A 19,761-nucleotide genomic window follows, 5' to 3' on the forward strand; every position below is an offset into this window, starting at 1 on the left:
TCCTGAAGCAAGCTGTGCAATACATGGTGGAAGCCTTTCAGAACCTGAAGACAAAGTCCAGATGATGCGAGAGTAAAAAGAGGGAGCAACTGGAAGAAACCAAGGGTGGTGGGAGTGAATAGGGGACATCCAAAGACACGGAAGGGGCAGCCGGCTCCACGGAAACTGCAGCAACTGCCCCGGCAACACAGCAGCCAGAAGTTCCCGGAGTGGGGAGCACTCTACCAACCCCCAGAGAGAGAGCTCCACCAGAAGAACTGAAGCTGGTTCTTCTCGAGATGAAAATCGACGGGGACCCCCAGTAACTGGGTTTGTTCCTGGCTCACCAAAACTCCAAAACTTTAACCGTTTCATAACAGCCTTGAGATGGAGGCTTGAGGACTGCCTAGCTCACAGGTCGGTCCCTTTCCAATCAAGTGCATCATAAATCTTTAGCATCTTTAGAACCTAATTACAAGCAAAAGCCAGTGGACAACCAATCAACAAGGAGGTAGCGAATGATGGGAAGGAAGAAAACCTCAAATGCAAATTAGGAGATATAGGAAGCATGCCCAGGGTCAGCAAGGAAAGAAATTAAATGCCTATACACTAATGCTCAAATTTTAGGCAACAAAAAGGATGAACTCAAAGTACTAGTACACGAGGGTAGGTGTGATAGTTGCCATTACTAAAACTTGATTGGATAAAACTCACAATTAGAAAGTACTGCTGAAAGGATATAAACTGTTCAAAAGAAACTGATCTAATAAAAGAGGAGTGGGAGCTGCATTACATGTTAAAAAAAATCACTACACCTCTACAGAAATGCATAAAACCAAGGACAAAAGCCTGCTAGCAAGCATATTGGTCAACATAAAAAAAAGAATGACATTGCCATAAGTGTATACTACCGGCCACCAAACCAAGCAGAAGAAATAGATGAACTGTTTGCTAATCAGTTAACAAATGTATGTAGAAAACACACCACAACAGTAATGGGGGATTTTAACTATACCAACATCAACTGAGGGACCAACTCTGCAATAAGTGAGAGGTCAAACAGCTTACTGACCAACCTAGCAAACAACTTTGTCACCCAAAAGGTAGAGGGGGGAACTAGAGGGACAGTATACTGGACCTCATTCTTACTAACAGAGAAGTAGGGATAGAGGGGGTTGAAGCTGCCGGAACTTTGGGCGAGAGTGACATCATATTGGAATTCAATATAATGTAGGTACAAGCAATAGAACAGAGGTCCCCAATCTTTGGGGCATCAGGGTCCGGTCCTGTGGAGAGAGGTTTTTCCGCAGACCGGAGGGGACGTGGTTTTGTGTACTGCCTGCATCTCGTGGATGAGGCTTTGCTTGTTTGTGCAGACCGATTGCTGGCATGCTGGTACTGGTCCACGGACCGGGGGTTGGGGACCCTTGCAATAATAGAACATAACCAAACCAGTCTTAGACTTTAAAACAGCTGATTCCAACAAATTTAGAAAGTGATTAGGAAGGATCTCATGATGAAAATCTTAAAGGAGAAGTCAATTCAAAAAGCTTGGGAAACTCTGAAAAATATGATTATAAAAGCCCAGTGCAGCTTAATACCATTGAAAAAGAAAATCAAGAAAAAAATATGGTTGCACAAAGAACTCTGACAAACTGAAAGAAAAAGGCATAAGTACAACAACTGAAAGAAGGACACATAATTAAGGCAGAATACCAACAAATAGCCTGAACCTGCAAAGGTGAAATTAGGAAAGCTAAGGCTCAGAACAAACTAAAACTTGCAACAAATGTCATTTTTTAAAAAAAAAACAACTTCTTTCAACATATGAAAAATAAGAAAAAAAAATCAAAGATAACAATTGGTCCACTAATGGAGAGGATGGCAAGAAAGTAATGACCAGTAGAAAAAAGCAGAACTGCTTAACTCATTCTTTGCATAATACAACCTCACTTACCAAAAACAGAACCGTAAAAGACAGCCTAGAAATGCAAATTAAAATAAACAAAAACAAGTTAAGAGAACATCTCTCAGCTCTAGATGAATTCAAATCTCCAGGTCCTGAACAGATTACATCCCAGAGTTTTGAATGAACTGGCAGATGTGACCTCAGAGCCTTTGAACCATATCTTTCAAAGATCCTGGAGCACCAGAGAGCTACTAGAGGACTAGAAAAGAACTGATGTGGCTCCCATCTTCAGAAAAGGGGGAAAAAACAGATCTAAGAAACCAATCAGCCTGACCTCAATACCTGGGAAGATCCTGGAAAAAATAAACAAGCAACAGATCTGTGAACACCTAGAAACAAGCAAAATTATAACAGAAGCCAACATGGGTTTGCCAAAAAGAGATTATGTCAACAAATCTTATTTCATTCTTTGGCTACGTGACTAAATTACTGAATGAGCAAAATGCTGTGGACATAATATAATTGGATTTCAATAAGGCATTTGACAAAAGAGGCCACAGACTACTTCTTGGTAAGGTAGAACAATGTGGAATAGACAATATCATCAGATGAATTCATAATTGGCTGACAAACTGCACTCAACGTGTAGTCCTTAATGGTACTACATGTACATGGAAGAAGTAAGCAGTGGGGTATCCCAAAGTTCTGTTTCAGGCCCAATACTCTTCAATATCTTCATAAATGATTTAGGTAAGGGAATAGAAGGGGAACTCATCAAATTTGCTGTCAACACTAAGCTGGCAGGAATAGCCAACATCCCAGAAAATAGGCTTATGATCCAGATGGATCTCAACAGACTTGAACACTGTGCCCTATCCAACAAAATAAAATTCAATGGTGAGAAAAGTAAGGTTTTACACTTATGCAAGAAAAACCAGATCTATAGTACAGATTAGGTGAAGCTTCACTCAATAGTAGTACCATTGAGAGGGATCTTGGAATCCTCGTGGACAATCACTTAAATATGAGCCAACGGTGTGCTGCACTTGCCAAAAAGGACAATGCAACCCTAGGCTGCATTATTAGAGGGATAGAATTGTCAAGGAATAATTCTTCCTATCAGAGGGCGATGGACCGTACTTCAGATGATGCATAATGTGTGTGGGTGAAGGAAAATAAAACCCGACGCATATTCTATTAAAAACCTTTAATCACAAAAGAAAAATATATATAAACAAAGCTAACCAACTACATCCTCTCTCATCAGACAGTAAAAAGAAAAATGTAAAGACAAAAACTAAAAAACTTTTTACGCTTGCGCACACAGCAAAACTAACTCATAACATAGTTAGACCACACAACATTCACTATGGTTACCAGATAGGTTATCAATACAGGTGCAGAACAGAATAAAATGTACAATTAGAATTGAGCTCTTCGGACGAACTAAAAAAAAACGTGACATCCCCTTCTTTCGTCAGCAAAGCAAAGATTCAGGTAAGGCACATCTTCTCACGCAGACACTCGTGTTGGGCTGCAGGTAGTGGTTTGTTCAACATATCAGCAATTTGATCACGTGTAGGCACATACTCCCCTTCATGGATTACTGCCTTGTCGTGGCGAAGGGGCTTGCATAATTCAATGAAGCTATGAGCTATGCCGTGCAGGGCCACCCAAGATGGAAAGGTCATAGCAGAGAGTTCTGACAAAACATGATCCACTGGAGAAAGAAATGGCAACCCACTCCAGTATCTTTGCCCTGAAAACCCTATGGACAGTACCAAAAGGCAAAAGGATATGATGCTGGAAGATGAGCCCCTCAGGTCGGAAGGCGTCCAATATGCTACTGGGGAAGAGCAGAGGGCTAGTACTAGTAGCGCCAGAAAGAATGAAGCGACTGGGCCAAAGCTGAAAGGACGCTCAGCTGTGGATGTGTCTGGTGGTGAAAGGAAAGTCCGATGCTGTAAAGATTTTTTCTCCATAGGAACCTGGAATGTAAGATCCATGAATCAAGGAAAGCTGGACGTGGTCAAACAAGAGATGACAAGACTGAACATCAACATCTTAGGTATCAGCGAACTAAAATGGACAGGAATGGGTGAATTTAATTCAGATGACCATCAGGTATACTACTGCGGGCAAGAATCCCTCAGAAGAAATGGAGTAGCCTTCATAGTCAATAAAAGAGTAGGAAAAGCAATACTGGGATACAATCCTCAAAATGACAGAATGATCTCAGTTCGAATCCAAGGCAAACCATTCAATATCACAGTAGTCCAAGTCTATGCCCCAACCACCAGTGCTGAAGAGGATGAAATTAACCGGTTCTATGAAGCCCTACAGCACCTTATAGAACTAACACCCAAAAATGATGTCATCATCATGGGGAATTGGAATGCTAAAGTAGGAAGCCAAAAGATAACTGGAATAACAGGCAAGTTTGGCCTTGGAGTACAAAATGAAGCAGGGCACAGGCTGATAGAATTTTGTCAAGAGAATACGATGGTCATAGCAAACACTCTTTTCCAAACAACCCAAGAGACGGCTTTACACATGGACATCACCAGACGGTCAACACAGAAATCAGATTGACTATATGCTCTGCAGCCAAAGATGGAGAAGCTCTATACAGTCAGTAAAAACAAGACCAGGAGCTGACTGTGGCTCAGACCATGAGCTTCTCATTGCAAAGTTTAGGCTTAAACTGAAGAAAGTAGGGAAAAGCACTAGGCCACTCAGGTATGAATTAAATTGAATATACAGTAGAGGTGACAAATAGATTTAAGGAATTAGATCTGATAGACAGAATGCCTGAAGAAGTATAGACAGAGGTTTGCAACAGCCAAAGATGGAGAAGCTCTATACAGTCAGTAAAAACAAGACCAGGAGCTGACTGTGGCTCAGACCATGAGCTTCTTGTTGCAAAGTTTAGGCTTAAATTAAAGAAAGTAGGGAAAAGTGCTAGGCCAGTCAGGTATGAATTAAATCATATCCCTGTTGAATATACAGTAGAGGTGACAAATAGATTTAAGGAATTAGATCTGATAGACAGAGTGCCTGAAGAACTATGGACAGAGGTTCGCAACATTGTACAAGAGGTAGCAACCAAAACCATCCCAAAGAAAAAGAAATGCAAGAAAGCAAAATGGCTGTCTGAGGAAGCTTTGCAAATAGCTGAGGAAAGGAGGGAAGCGAAAGGCAAGGGAGAAAAAGAAAGATGCTTCATGCTTCATTGACTATGCCACGGGTCGGCAACCCGCGGCTCCGGAGCCGCATGCTCCCAGCCGCCCGGTGCGCGCGCACCTCTTCGAACGGGCAGTGGTGCGCGTGCACCTCACCAAATGGAGAGTGGCACCACCCGTTTGGAGAGGTGCACGCGCACCTCTCCGAATGGGCGGAGGTGCGCGAGCACCTCCGCGCGAACGGAAAGCGGCGGCGCTCTTTGGGAAAGCTGCCACGGCACGTTTGCAGGCTGCCGAAAGCGGCAGCTCTGCAAACGGGCCGCGGCAGCTTTCCCAACAAGCGGCGCCGCTGCCCATTCCGAGAGGTGCATGTGCACCTCTCCGAACGAGTGGAGGTGCGCGCGCACCTCCCCAAACCTTTGGAGAGGTGCGCGGTCACCTCCGCGTGAACGGGCAGCGGCGGCGCTCTTTGGGAAAGCTGCCGTGGCACATTTGCAGGTTGCCGAAAGCGGCAGCTCTGCAAATGGGCCGCGGCAGCTTTCCCAACAAGCAGCACCGCTGCCCATTCTGAGAGGTGCACGCGCACCTCTCCGAATGAGCGGAGGTGCGCACGCACCTCCCCAAACGGGCAGCTCTGCAAACGGGCCGTCGCCGTCGCACAACCGGGAACCGGTTCCATCACACATAAAAAAATGGCAACCGCGCGCGTCCGCGCCTGTGCAAGAAAAACCCGTTTTGCGCATGCGCGTGCATGGACGCACGCACGCGGCTCTCACTTTTTTTTATGTGTGATGGAACCGGATCCCAGTGGCTCTTTTCCTTTTTCAGGTTGCCGACCCCTGGACTATGCTAAAGCCTTTGATTGTGTGGATCATAACAAACTGTGGCAAGTCCGTAAAGAGATGGGCGTACCAGACCATCTTATTTGTCTCCTGAGAAACCTATATGCGGGCCAAGAAGCAAAAGTGAGAACTGGACACGGAACCACTGATTGGTTCAAATTTGGGAAAGGAGTCCGGCAAGGCTGTATACTGTCGCCTTACCTATTTAACATATATGCAGAGCACATCATGAGAAAGGCAGGGCTAGATGAATCAAAAGTTGGAATTAAGATTGCCGGAAGGAACATCAACAACCTAAGATATGCAGATGATACCACTCTAATAGCAGAAATTGAAGAGGAACTAAAGAGCCTCTTGTTGTGAGTGAAGGAGAGTGCAAAACTTGGGTTGAAACTAAACATTAAGAAAACCAGGATCATGGCATCTGGCCCTCTCAATTCCTGGCAAATAGATGGGGAAGAAATGGAGGTAGTGACAGATTTTATTTTCCTGGGCTCCAAGATCACTGCAGATGGGGACTGTAGCCAAGAAATTAAAAGACGCTTGCTACTTGGGAGGAAAGCCATGGCAAATCTAGACAGCACACTAAAAAGCAGAGACACATCACCTTGTCAACAAAAGTGCGTATAGTCAAGGCTATGGTCTTCCCAGTTGCAATGTATGGCAGTGAAAGTTGGACCATAAAAAAGGCTGAGCGCCAAAGAATTGTGTCCTTTGAACTATGGTGCTGGAGAAGACTCCTGCGAGTCCCTTGGACTGCAAGGCGATCAAACCAGTCAGTCCTAGAGGAGATCAACCCTGACCGCTCTTTAGAAGGCCAGATCCTGAAGCTAAAACTCAAATACTTTGGCCACCTAATGAGAAGGAAGGACTCACTGGAGAAGAGTCTAATGCTGGGAAAGATTGAGGGCAATAGAAGGGGACGACAGAGAATGAGGTGGCTGGATGGAGTCACTGAAGCAGTAGGCGTGAGCTTAAATGGACTCCAGAAGATGGTAGAGGACAGGAAGGCCTGGAGGAACGTTGTCCATAGGGTTGCGATGGGTCGGACACGACTTCACAACTAACAACAACAAGGCACATACTGCAGTTTCACAAAACCTTGTTTAAGTACTTGTCTTATGTTTTGATAACGGATGTCAATGTGTCTGGACCTGGAACGTGTAAATCGATTCTTGGATATGTAAACCACAGATTCGTTGTCTTCCATCACAGTGATCGTTCGAATTGGAGGTGTCCAGATATCTGTGACTAAAGCATCAAACCAGGTTAAGGAATTGCATGCATCAGAAACACAAGCATACTCAGCTTCTGTAGAGGAACAAGAAACAAAATTCTGTTTACGCACATGCCAGTAAACAGGACATCCCTTTAGAAACATCATATAACCTGAAGTGCTTTTCCATAATTTCTTATCACTTGCCCAATCTGAATCTGCATAACAACATAACTCTGCATAGCCAGTATGTGTAGGTTCTAACAATAACTTCATGTCTTTGGTGTGTTTTAGGTATCTCAATAATTTCTTAACACATGTCCAATGAAACTGTTTTGCTTTGCCTACGTGTCGTGATAGATTAACACTAAGTGCAATGTCGGGTCTAGTCCAACTACTGATATACAGCAGCGACCCAATGACTGAGCGATAAAGTGTTTGGTCTTCGAACTCAGGACTCGGTTCATGTGTCAAGTTGTGAAAATCGGTTTGCATGGGTATACTCACTGGTTTAGCATCCTCCATGTTGCAGTGATGCAATAGTTGTTCAACCTTATCTTCTTGTGTGAGGCTAAACCCCTTCTGGGTTTTGACAACTTGAACACCCAAATAAGTGTTAATGTGTCCTAAAGACTTCAATGTGAAAAACTGCTGTAAAGCATTAGCAAAAAATCTCACTCATCTGCTTATTTAGCCCAATATAAACAATATCATCAACATAAACAAGAATTATCTCATACCTATTATCAGATCTTTTCGTGAACATGCATTCATCTGTTGCAGACTTAATAAAGCCCATTGAATTTAGTTTGTCAAAAAGACATAAGTACCACATTAAACCAGACTGTTTCAGACCATAAAGACTTTTGTGTAGAAACCAGGTATCCCCTTCTTGCTGTCGAAAACCTGGAGGACCTTTCACATAGATGACTTCATCTAGGTCAGCATGTAGATAAGCCGTCTCAACGTCGAACTGGAAAACCTTCAAACCAAGGATAGTTGCAGTGGCTAAGGCAATTTTCACACTCTCAGTCCGCACTGTGGGTGAGTATGTATTTGTATAGTCCTCAGGATAACGTTGTGCGAAACCCTGGGCTACAAGTCTGGCCTTGTACAACGACTCACCATTTGGCTTCTTTTTAATCCTGTAAATCCATCGAGTGCCAATAACTTTCTTGTTTGCTGGACGACTTGCAGGTGTAAACACTTGAAGTTTCTTTAGACTGTCCATTTCAGCCTGCATTGCCTCATACCATTTATCTTGCTCTGCTTCAGGAAGATGTTTGATTTGTGTGAACTTCTCAGGCGGAAGTGTAACATTACAAATCAATGGTAAAGGTGCTTTTGTTATTTGCCGCGAATATCGTTTTGGAGGAATCCCCTTTGTGGCCCTCTTGGAACATCTCGGAACAACCGTCCATTCTTCTTCCGTGTCGTCCTTGTCTTCGTCATCGTCACCAGCAGCAGCATCGGCAGCTTGCGAAGACGGAACAGTCGGTTGAGAAGAACTCGTGCAAGAAACATCCTCCTGTGGATCTTGATCATCAGGCTACGAGACATCGGCAGCAGCATCTCTAGGAAAATAAACTCCAGGATCGTTAGAATGAATCCTGGACCAGTCAGCATCTTCCTCAAAAGTAGCAGATTGTGAAATCACTATTACATGATAAGAAGTAATATATTTGCTCCATTTTGAATTATCATCAATACCCATAAATCTCATTCTTTTTGCTGCAGGACCCTTTCTTTCTTTGGGCCAAGGGAATATTCACCATAGCATATGAACCAAAAATATGGAGATGTGAGAGGTCAGGCTTGTGTCCATATAACATGAAATAAGGGGTCTGATTTATTACACTACTCCAAGTACGGTTGATGATATGATTAGCGTATTTAATAGCTTCACCCCAGTATGAGAGACTGAGGTTAGCATTTTCAAGTAGGCAACGCATCATGGTTTGCAGAACCCCATTTCTGCGTTCTGCCACTCCATTTTCCGCCGGAGTGTAAGGAGCTGAGGTTTGATGTACTATCCCATTCTTACGCATCCAGTCCTGGAAACGCTGAAACATGAATTCAGCACCACATCTGGTGATGTTGACTTTGAATTGGGTGTAGACAAGATTGGCAAAGACTTTAAAGATCTGAAAGGTCTCAGATTTTTCTCTCATAGGAAATACATATCCATATCTAGAGTAATTATCAACAATTGTCAAGAAATATCTTTTACCACCAATTGTTGGTGTAAAAGGACCTACTATGTCAGTGTGTACCAAATCAAAAATGCGTGTTGATAGGCGTGTAGCGCATTTTGGAATGGCTGCTACTTTGGATTTGACTTTCTTGCAGACAGCACAGTCCAAGAACACCTTACACCCCTTTAGATCCAAACCTCTTGCGAACTCTGGCATCTTCTTCAGAACACAGAAACTGGCATGACCCAATCTTCTATGCCACTTATGGATACCCCTGGAATGCAAAGGTTTACCTGTTAGTGAATTCTCAACATTAGCATGTTTATTAGGAACCCCAGGCTTGCCATGAGCAACCTGTGTCTTATTTGTTCTCCTGTTAGCTTTAGGAGCCTTTGGAGTAGTAACAGGATCTCTCTCTGGGACATCTCTCACTGGGCCTGTGCTCTCCCTTTTTGGAGCTTGTATACTTGCCTGCTCTTGCGGCTTAAGACTTTGGCTTTATATAATAAACACCACCAATCAACATGGTTTCAGCAACAATATCTCCATCTTTAACTACATAACTTGCTTTTTCGAGATGATGGACCTGGAATTTTGACACCCTAGACAAGTAACTCTCACTAAGCAAATTACTATTGGCAGACGGAACGTAGTAAACGTCGGGAATGGGTGCACCGAGCTCTTCAATATAAACAGTTCCTTTTCCCATGACCTGAACAGGATGATTTGAAAAAGAGTAAAGTTCACGAAATTCAGGTTCAGGCTCATGCATCTCTGTGTACAGCTCTTTTCTGTAGATAACATGTAATGCTGCTCCACTGTCCAAAGTCCAAAGAAGTCACCTGTCATACTCTGGTTGAGGCTGTGGATCGTTGCTTACAACCAATGTGGCAAGTGGAGCTTGCGGATCACGCCTGGGACCACGACCACTACCTTGTCGTCCGCCTCTACCTCTGCCTCCTCTGGAATCTGTTCCTCTGGGCTGGTACGTGACGGGCACTGGAAATCATTGGGGACAATCCCGGGTGGCATGTCCCACACGATTGCAGATGTAGCATCTTGGCATCCTTGGAACGTAGGCCCTTCCACGGAAGGGACGCCTCGCTGAAGCTTTTGATGCAGGTGGTTCCCTTAAATGTGGCGCGGCTTGCATAAGTGCCTCTTCTTCAGTTAAAATCCTGCATACATGATCCACTGTGCATTGAGCAATAGGCACTTGATTAATCTTAGTAATAGCATCTTTCCACTCGTAATTCAATGAATTGATGATAATGCTGATCATTTGAAAATCATCAATAGGATAACCTTTTTCACCCAGCTCTTTTCTAATTCCTTTCATTTTAGTCAAATGTTCTCCTATACATTCACCAGGTTTTAATCGGAAACCATGGAACTCAGACAAAAGTAAACATGTTGACTCAATTGACCTAGCCTATAACATGTCTCTAATTGAGTCCAAATTTGTTGGGCAGTTGCATCTTGTGAAAATGTGAGCTGCAGCTCAGTGTCCATTGACATCAATAATGTCATGCTTTATTATCCAAGTCCCATATGTCAGGAGTCCATGGCTGAACAGGAGAATTAAATACCATCATGTGAGTACCTTCTCTGCGTAGCAATAGGCCAACCTCACTGACCCATGCCCTGTAATTCTGTCCTGACCGCTTTAATTTTAGGTCACCAGCCAGTGGTACAATAGAGGGTGTATGTTGAGGAACATGCAGTGCAGGTTGTGCAATCCGACCATAACCTGCAGGGGGCATCAGTGGCGTCTGTGCCTGTGCCCGGACATGCAGCAGTTGCATTGGAGCTGCTGGTGGTACAGGTGCTGGCTGTGACTGTATTTGAGCCGCCAGTCCACCCTGGCCAGCAGGAGGCGCTGCTGCTGGTGCATTAGCATGACCTGTAGAAGGCACTGGCCTTTGCAATTGAGAACCCAGTGGCAATTGCGTGTGGTTAAATATGGATGTGCTCTGCCAGGTAGAGGGACTTGCATAGAAGCAATATTAACAGGAATACTAGCACCATCAGGGGCTGGAGCCTCAGGTAACTGTAGAAACTTTGCGTCTCTGAGCAATGATTCCTGCATGGACATTTGTGAGAGTGAGAGCTGCAGGCTTTGCAATTCATGTCTTAATGCAGCTTCACCAGCAGATGGTGCTCTAATTTTAGATTCAGGCATCATTGTGACTCTGTGTGTAGACATTCAAGACTGCCCATAGTCATGTGACTGTAATATAGGAGCTTCCAGTTCCCATTCGTCTGACATGACACTCAATGGTGGGTGTGACTTTGGCTTTGGAGAAGGAGGAGGAGGTGAAGGCAACATGGCCGACACTGGCCTTTGAATCACAGCAGAGCCCCCCTCATGCTGCTGCAATTGCTTTTCAAAAACACCAATTTGTTCACAGTAGCCTTGGACAGCCCTCTCTCGCATAGTTGGCTCAGGACTTGAAGGAGCATGAGGAATGTTCTCCAGCCTGACTTTAGGTTTCGCTCCAAGCCTTTGGAATTCATCATGAGCCCCTGGAGTATGAACATTTTCAAGGGTAGCTGCCAGGGAGCTTGGAAAAGCAGAAAAAAGAGTGACTGACCTTGCTTCGGTGACAGGAGCAGGTGCGTCTTCTCCAAGGCGTGTGGCTGAAGCGAGCGGAGTCTGTAAACTTAAAGAAAGATGCCCCAGAGACAGGCTCCGAGCCTCCCTTTTTATCCGTGCCTTCCTTCCCGACATGTTTCAGCAATTAATCACAGCTTCCTCAGTCGCCAGAACCAACTAACTGATAACAGTCTCAAAAACATGCATCGGTCTAAAACATAAATCAAACCATTCTCTCCTACCAATGTCAAGGATTAATTCTTCCTATCAGAGGGGGATGGACCGTGCTTCAGATGATGCATAATGTGTGTGGGAGAAGGAAAATAAAACCCGACGCACATTCTATTAAAAACCTTTAATCACAAAAGAAAAATATATATAAACAAAGAAAGCTAACCAACTACATCCTCTCTCATCAGACAGTAAAAAGAAAAATGTAAAGACAAAAACTAGAAAACTTTTTACGCTTGCGCACACAGCAAAACTAAGTCATAACATAGCTAGACCACATGACATTCACTATGGTTACCAGATAGGTTATCAACACAGGTGCAGAACAGAAGGAAATGTACAATTAGAATTGAGCTCTTTGGACGAACTAAAATAAAACGTGCAGTGACAAGAATCAAAATCACTTAAATGTTAGTGCCACTTTATAAGGCCTTTATAAGTCCACATTTTGAATACTGCATCCAGTTTTGGACACTACAATATAAAAAAGATGTTGAGATGGGGATGGAGGCTAAAACATATGAAGAATGGTTGCAGGAATTGAGTATTTCTAGCCTAGTAAAAAGAAGCACTTGCAGCAACATGATAGTGATGTTCCAATATTTGAGGGGCTGTCACAAAGAAGAAGGGGGGTTCAACCTATTTTCCAGAGCACCAGAAGGCAAGACAAGAAACAACGGGTGGAAAGAAACAATCTAGAACTAAGAAATTTCCTGACAACAATTTCCTTACCATGAGAGCAATAAACCAGTGGAACGGCTTGCCTTCAGAAATTTTGGGTGCGCCATCACTGGAGGCTTTTAAGAAGAGTCTGAACAGCAACTTATCTGAAATGATATAGGCTCTCCTTGAGCAGGGGTTGGACTAGAAGATCTCCAAGGTCCCTTCCAACTCTTGTTATTCTGCTATTCTGTTAAGAATTCTCCCACAGCTTTAAAAACACATAGGGATGGAAACATTACTAATAGAAGGATGAAAGTTCTGCACCTGAGCAGGGAAACAGTCAACCCTATAAGGTGGATCAAAGTATGAAACCAATGCCTTATAAGCTAGGACAGTATTGTAAAGTTGTACTAACAGAATCTTGAAACTCTGAATGTGCTTTCTTCTCCCTCCCTTTATTTTCATGTGAATTTGGGAGGTTCTTTTCTGAGACTTTTTTCAAGTTAGTTTCTTGGCCTGGGCTCAAGCCCTGCTTATCTCAGCATTGCCTTACTAGTGACTCTTCTCCTGTCCTTTAGGGCCATTTTTATGTCCTCTACAAAGGCCAAATTGAAGTCCATCCTCAGCCATAGAATGGCGAAGTGCCTGGATTATATTGGAGTAGTCCAATCTATTTCACAGGATTTTAACTGAGGGAAAATGGGAGGAAAAAATGATATATATGTCACCATGAGGAAAGACCAAATGCAATAGCAATATAGCCCTTAAACTTATATACTGCTCCCTAGTGCTTTACCACACCCTCCGAGTGGTTTATGTCAGCATACTGCCCCCAACAATTTGGGTCATTATTTTATGGCAGAAACTGAAGAGGAACTAAAGAGCCTCTTCTTGCGAGTGAAGAAGGAGAGTGCAAAACTTGGGTTGAAACTAAACATTAAGAAAACCAAGATCATGGCATCCGGCCCTCTCAATTCCTGGCAAATAGATGGGGAGGAAATGGAGGTAGTGACAGATTTTATTTTCCTGGGCTCCAAGATCACTGCAGATGGGGACTGTAGCCAAGAAATTAAAAGACGCTTGCTCCTCGGGAGGAAAGCCATGGCAAATCTAGACAGCACACTAAAAAGCAGAGACATCACCCTGTCAACAAAAGTGCGTATAGTCAAGGCTATGGTCTTCCCAGTTGCAATGTATGGCAGTGAAAGCTGGACCATAAGAAAGGCTGAGCGCCAAAGAATTGAAGCCTTTGAACTATGGTGCTGGAGAAGACTCCTGCGAGTTGCTTGGACTGCAAGGCGATCAAACCGGTCAGTCCTAGAGGAGATCAACCCTGACTGCTCTTTAGAAGGCCAGATCCTGAAGCTAAAACTCAAATACTTTGGCCACCTAATGAGAAGGAAGGACTCACTGGAGAAGAGCTTAATGCTGGGAAAGATTGAGGGCAATAGAAGAAAGGGACGACAGAGAATGAGGTGGCTGGATGGAGTCACTGAAGCAGTAGGTGTGAGCTTAAATGGACTCCAGAAGATGGTAGAGGACAGGAAGGCCTGGAGGAACATTGTCCATAGGGTCGCGATGGGTCGGACACGACTTCGCAACTAACAACAACAACATTTTATGGACCTTAGAAGGATGAAAGGCTGAGTCAACCTTGAGCCAGTGAGGATCTAAATCACAATATCATCAGCAGGTACAAGAATGGCAGATTAAGAAGTAACCATTTCTTTAAAAGCAGTACATTATCATAGAATACACAAAATGTGCAACGTAGGGAATGTTGGCAATCTCAGATTTTTAAAGGCAAAGATCCATCCATCCATCTCTCTCAGATAAATAGAATACAATAGAATAAAGCTGGAAGGGACCTTGGAGGTCTTCTAGTCAACTCCCCTGCTCAAGCATGAGAACCGATACCATTCCAGACATGTGTCTTTCTAGTCTCTTCTTAAAAGCCTCCAGTGATGATGGAGCGCCCACGATTTCTGAAGGCAAGCTGTTCCACTGATTAATTGTCCTCACTGTTAGGAAGTTTCTCCTTAATTCCAGGTTGCTTCTCTCTTTGGTCAGTTTCCAACCATTGTTTCTTATCCTGCCCTCTGGTGCTTTGGAGAATAGTTTGATGCCCTTCTTTGTGGCAGTCCCTCAAATACTGGAATACTCTATAATGTCACTCCTATTTCTTCTTTTCTTTAGACTAGCCAAACCCAAGTCCTCAGCCATTATTCATATGCTTTAGTCTCCAGGCCTTTGATCATTTTAGTTGCTCTTCTCTGAACTTTTTCCAGTCACAACATCTCTTGTGTAGTATGGTGACAAAAATTGGTTGCAGTATTCCAGGTGTGGTCTTAGGATTTTATAAAGCAGTACTAATACTTCGCACGATCTTGATTCTATGCCTCTGTTTATACAACCCAGGATTGTATTAGTTTTTTTGGTTACTGCTGCACACTTCTGGCTCATAGTCAAGTGCTTGTCCGCTAGGACTCCAAGATCCCTCTCACAATTACTGTTTTTGAACCAAGTCTCACCTAATCTGTACTTATACATTTGATTTTCCCTGCCTAAATGTAAAACCTTGTTTTTTTCACATTAAAATTAATTTTGTTGGATAGGGCCCACTGTTCAAATTTGTCAAGATCTTTTTGGATCCTGAGCTTGTCTTCTGGGGTATTGGCTACTCCTGCCAGTTTGGTGTCATCTGCAAATTTGATCAGTTTCCCTTCTATTCCCTCATCTGTCATTCAGTAGTATATGGAAGGCCAAATGAAATACATACACATCTATACACATATCAATGAATTTATTTCATTTCACTAACTCGGACCACAAATTCTTCATCAAAAATTATCTTCAAGAAAATAACAGTGTGCAGTATGTCCTATTAGCTATAGGTTACAAAAAAGTAAGCTTCACTACCATAGCTGTAAAACAGTGGAAAAATAGGAACTGAAAAATAGGAACAGAATTTATTCTCCTAAACAGATAATTTTCTCCAACCCATTCAGATTTATTCACAAAACTAGTTGTAAAAATACAAAGACAAATTATTCTTGTAATCTGCAATTACACTTCCCACTAAGCTAAAGTGTTTTGATTTTGTGTCAGGACATGGTGAGGGCCCAGTCATGTGGCTTAGAAATCATGGTTTATTGCTTAGTGTTGTTGTGAACATCAATAATTTATAGTTGGCAACTTTGATTTTTTTTTGCTTAATTGGGGGTACTACAATATTCATGTGAGGCAGTGTCAGAGAAATGGTAGACTGAAATTTTCAGACCAGGTTTCATGGATATCAAAGTAGTAGAGTAGAATGACAGGCTTAAATATATATTTTTTTCTTTTAAAAATTCAAACTCTGAAAAATCTATCTAATTTTGAATAGTTTCAGAGAGATTACAGAATACAATGGCTACAATAGGTTTATTTTTTTTACAAATCTTTAGACAAATCTTTGTAGATTGTAAACCTACATTTTAAAGGCTAACAATTAGGCCTCTAAAGGAAATAGGAACTTAAATATATCTTGAAAGACAAATGAATTAATTTTATGTGTGAAACTTAAGAAAACACAGGTCTCCTGATTTTAAAGTCACAAAATATATTGAGAATTTTACTGAAAATTCCAAGGGCATAAAAGAGAAAAGGAGAAATATGTAGGATGCCCAACTGATGAAGTACTTACAGCTGTTAAGATTTTTTTAAAATCTATATTCAAAGTTTACCTTGGGGACTACTGAACAGTGATAAGATCTTCCCATTCCCATGCAGTTTCTATAATCTGAACTTACCATATTTCATATTGTTCCAGGTAGAGAGGAGCTTGCTCTTGATCTTGTCCACTTCATCAGGTTCACTATACTGGCTGCAGGTGGCACTTCTGGAGAAAAACCCTGGATAGCTCCCTCCCTGGCTGCTGGCTCGGGAATTAAAAAACTGCCTTCCATCTGAATGGTGCAACTCTTCCTGGCTTAAGTACTGCACTGAGGTGGGTGACACGGAATTCATTTAACGACTGAGACTAATGGAGACTATGTCCTCTTTGACAGGTTGATGAAAGCTTCATGTGCATTGCTGGGGAAGTAGAACTACAAAATCAAAGGCAAAATCACTAAGGAAGCTGCTGTAGAGATATAACAGCTCAATATATAATTATTAAATATAAACATCTGCAAATATGTCTTATATTCAAATCATCTTCCTAACTATAGCAAATCTCAAATCCTGCACAGATGTTTACTGCTCTGTATCCAACTCAATTGGGCTGGGGAGGGAGGAAGGAGGTTTTAAGGAATGTCAGGTCACCTATAAAGGCCAATCAATGAGGCAAATATTATAATGAACTCCACTTCTTTAAGCAATTAATTTTCATTTCCTGTTAATAGCAGTTAAAAGACCATGTATGTGCAAATCTTTGCACAAGACAAGTTCAGATATTTAAAAAATCTACAATATGGGAGAGAAAAGAACCAGAGAAAAGTCCATGGTTCCTCCAGCAATGCTTAAGACGTTTATACCAAAACTTTAAAAAATAGAGAATGTGTAGTTCAGGAATACATTTTATGTTCACCTCTTCAGTTGAGCATTGGGAAGTAACTCATCTGTTCAACACTAATAAAAGCTAATTTAGAAAGGCCAAGAAAAGAAAAAAGCCAACATATTTCAAATCAGTATTGTCAAACTTGTATTCTATTGATTACCATCTTAGTTTCGGGTTTACCGTCCCTAAATTATATGCAGAAAGCAAAATTGCTTTTGTTGCCTTATAAGGAAAGGGAAGAACTATCTGTTTTGGTGTCGTAATCATTAAAGCATCAGGAAAAGTCAAACAGAATAGTTAGAAGAAACCGGGAAAGCTTAATAGGGACAATTTCCGTTTCGGTGGTGAGTCCCACAACCCGCTCTGAAGAACTACAGTACCAGGTTTACCCAGCCTATGGTGAATGTGGGGGTGGGGGGGTGGGAGGAGGGCACACAGGTTACCGACTCCCGATCTTGGCCAGTGGAGAGGCTGGCTGCCTCTTCCCTGTCTACACCAGCCCCATTTGGTCTAATCTACAGCTCGTCCCCCCCCACGCGCCGAACCATGCCCCTCGCAACCAAAGCGAAGACCTGTCCCAAAGCCTTCTCTAACAAACGCAGTAAGGCCAGCCTAAAAAGGTCCCGTCTTATCCAACTTACCCAAACGGCCGAGGCATAGGATAGGAGACTACGGGCCCTCTTTGGGACGTTCCGCTGGCCGCTATTCAATCCGCCACGAGCATCCAACTTCGCACTTTCTTACCGTACCGCAACAACGCCTCCGGTTCCGTCATCTTAGATCCCCGGAACAAGATCGGCGGAAGTGCTTCCTTGCCCTTAGACAACGGCCGGAAATACTTTGGCCAAGGAATAAAAAGAAATAGAAGCATTGCTTGAGGAGCGAATCGCGGGTGTGTTTTCGGCTACCCTCGTCTCCTAGATATTTACAACCGCATTTTTTTTCGTTTGGCGGGAAGAATATGCTTTTTCAAGGCCTTTTTAGCTCTGCTTCATAATATTAATAAATTGTAAAAAGGCAGCTTTTCATGGAACAATTTACATCCTGCTACGATATCTTTAACAGCATCAAACAACCATGTCTGCCTATCCCAGGTCTTTGGAAATTACTCGTTAAGTGGATAAAAATACAAAAATCCAGTGTTGTCTGAGCTGTGAGATGGACGGCAAATAAATTTGATAAATAAATAAATAAATACACCCTTGGCTGACTGTGAGATGAACAGATGATTATTCTGATAATAATTCTTTGGTCCTTGGTTAGGATTTGAATTATTAATTTTTCACCAATCTTTAACTATGACTCTAATTGAAAGATTATCCAAATCTGCTCTTAACACATCAGATTTTAAGTTTGCTTTAAAAGAATAATAGTATGGATAGCTGATGAGGCAATACAAGGAGATAGAAGAAGACAGAATTTGAAAAGGTCACAAGATACAAGACATAAAAATTGAATTTGAAAGATGATGGCATAAACCAGGTGTGGTTTCAGTGGTTATTGGCACATAGTCTTATCTCGCAGCGATAAGGGCGACGAGAGCAAATTACTTCTCCGCCCTCATCGCGTCCGCAGATAATCGCCCGGCCGCCCTGTTTAGAGTGACCCGCTCCCTTCTCAATCAGGAGGTGAGGGAGGAGCCCTTGCAGGGTCGAGCTGAGGAATTTGGTCAATATCTGTTGGATAAAATTGCTCGGATTCGAACCGGCCTGGACTCCAACTAGGCAGAGTCTGACGAACAGGACACGGGCAGTCTTGTTGACGTCATCTGGGAGGAGTTTGATCCTGTGACTCCAAAGGAAGTGGACAGGATTATGAGGAGGTTGAGCTCCTCCACATGCTTATTGGACCTGTGCCTTTCCTGGCTGGTTTATGCAGCCCGAGAGGGGACACGAGGCTGGTTCCAAGCGGTCATATCTGCTTCTTTGAGTGAGGGTCACTTCCCTGCCTCCTTGAAGGAGGCGGTGGTGAGACCTCTCCTCAAGAAGCCCACCTTGGACCCAGCTTTCTTGCAAAGGTTGTTGAGAGTGTGGTGGCTCATCACCTTCCTCAGGTCCTGGATGAAGCGGATTATCTAGACCCATGCCAATCGGGTTTCAGGCCCAGCTACAGCACGGAGACGGCATTGGTTGCTCTGATGAATGATCTTTGGAGGGCCCGGGACAAGGGATACTCCTCTGTCCTGGTCTTATTAGACCTCTCGGCGGCTTTCGATACCATCGACCATGGTATCCTGCTGCGGCGCCTCAGGGGACTGGGAGTGGGAGGCACAGTTCTTCGGTGGTTCTCCTCCTTTCTCCTGGGACGCTCGCAGTCGGTGTTGGCAGGGGGACAAAAGTCGACCCCAAGGTCTCTCGTTTGTGGAGTTCCTCAGGGGTCGGTCCTCTCGCCTCTCCTGTTCAACATCT

At 43.1% G+C, this 19,761-nt stretch overlaps 1 protein-coding gene across 4 annotated transcripts in view; it reads right to left on the minus strand.

Annotated features, from left to right (window-relative positions):
* The window catches only part of ATG4D (autophagy related 4D cysteine peptidase), a 35,661-nt gene extending 17,521 nt beyond the window's left edge, over positions 1 to 18,140 (minus strand). The window contains exons 1-2 of one of the 4 annotated variants that reach the window (XM_081320599.1): positions 17,995 to 18,140; positions 16,605 to 16,901 (exon numbers count right to left, since the gene is read on the minus strand). In XM_081320599.1, coding sequence (XP_081176725.1) covers positions 16,605 to 16,821 — 217 coding nt within the window. In that variant the 5' untranslated portion in view covers positions 16,822 to 16,901; positions 17,995 to 18,140. Of the gene's footprint in view, positions 1 to 16,604; positions 17,945 to 17,994 lie in introns of those variants that run through there. The other 3 variants (XM_081320598.1, XR_014025509.1, XM_081320597.1) reach the window with 3 other exon arrangements.
* Between the last annotated feature and the right edge of the window lie 1,621 nt (positions 18,141 to 19,761).

Source organism: Vipera berus (assembly GCF_964194415.1).
Source record: "Vipera berus genome assembly, chromosome: 2".
NCBI classification, from domain to species: Eukaryota; Metazoa; Chordata; class Lepidosauria; order Squamata; family Viperidae; genus Vipera; species Vipera berus.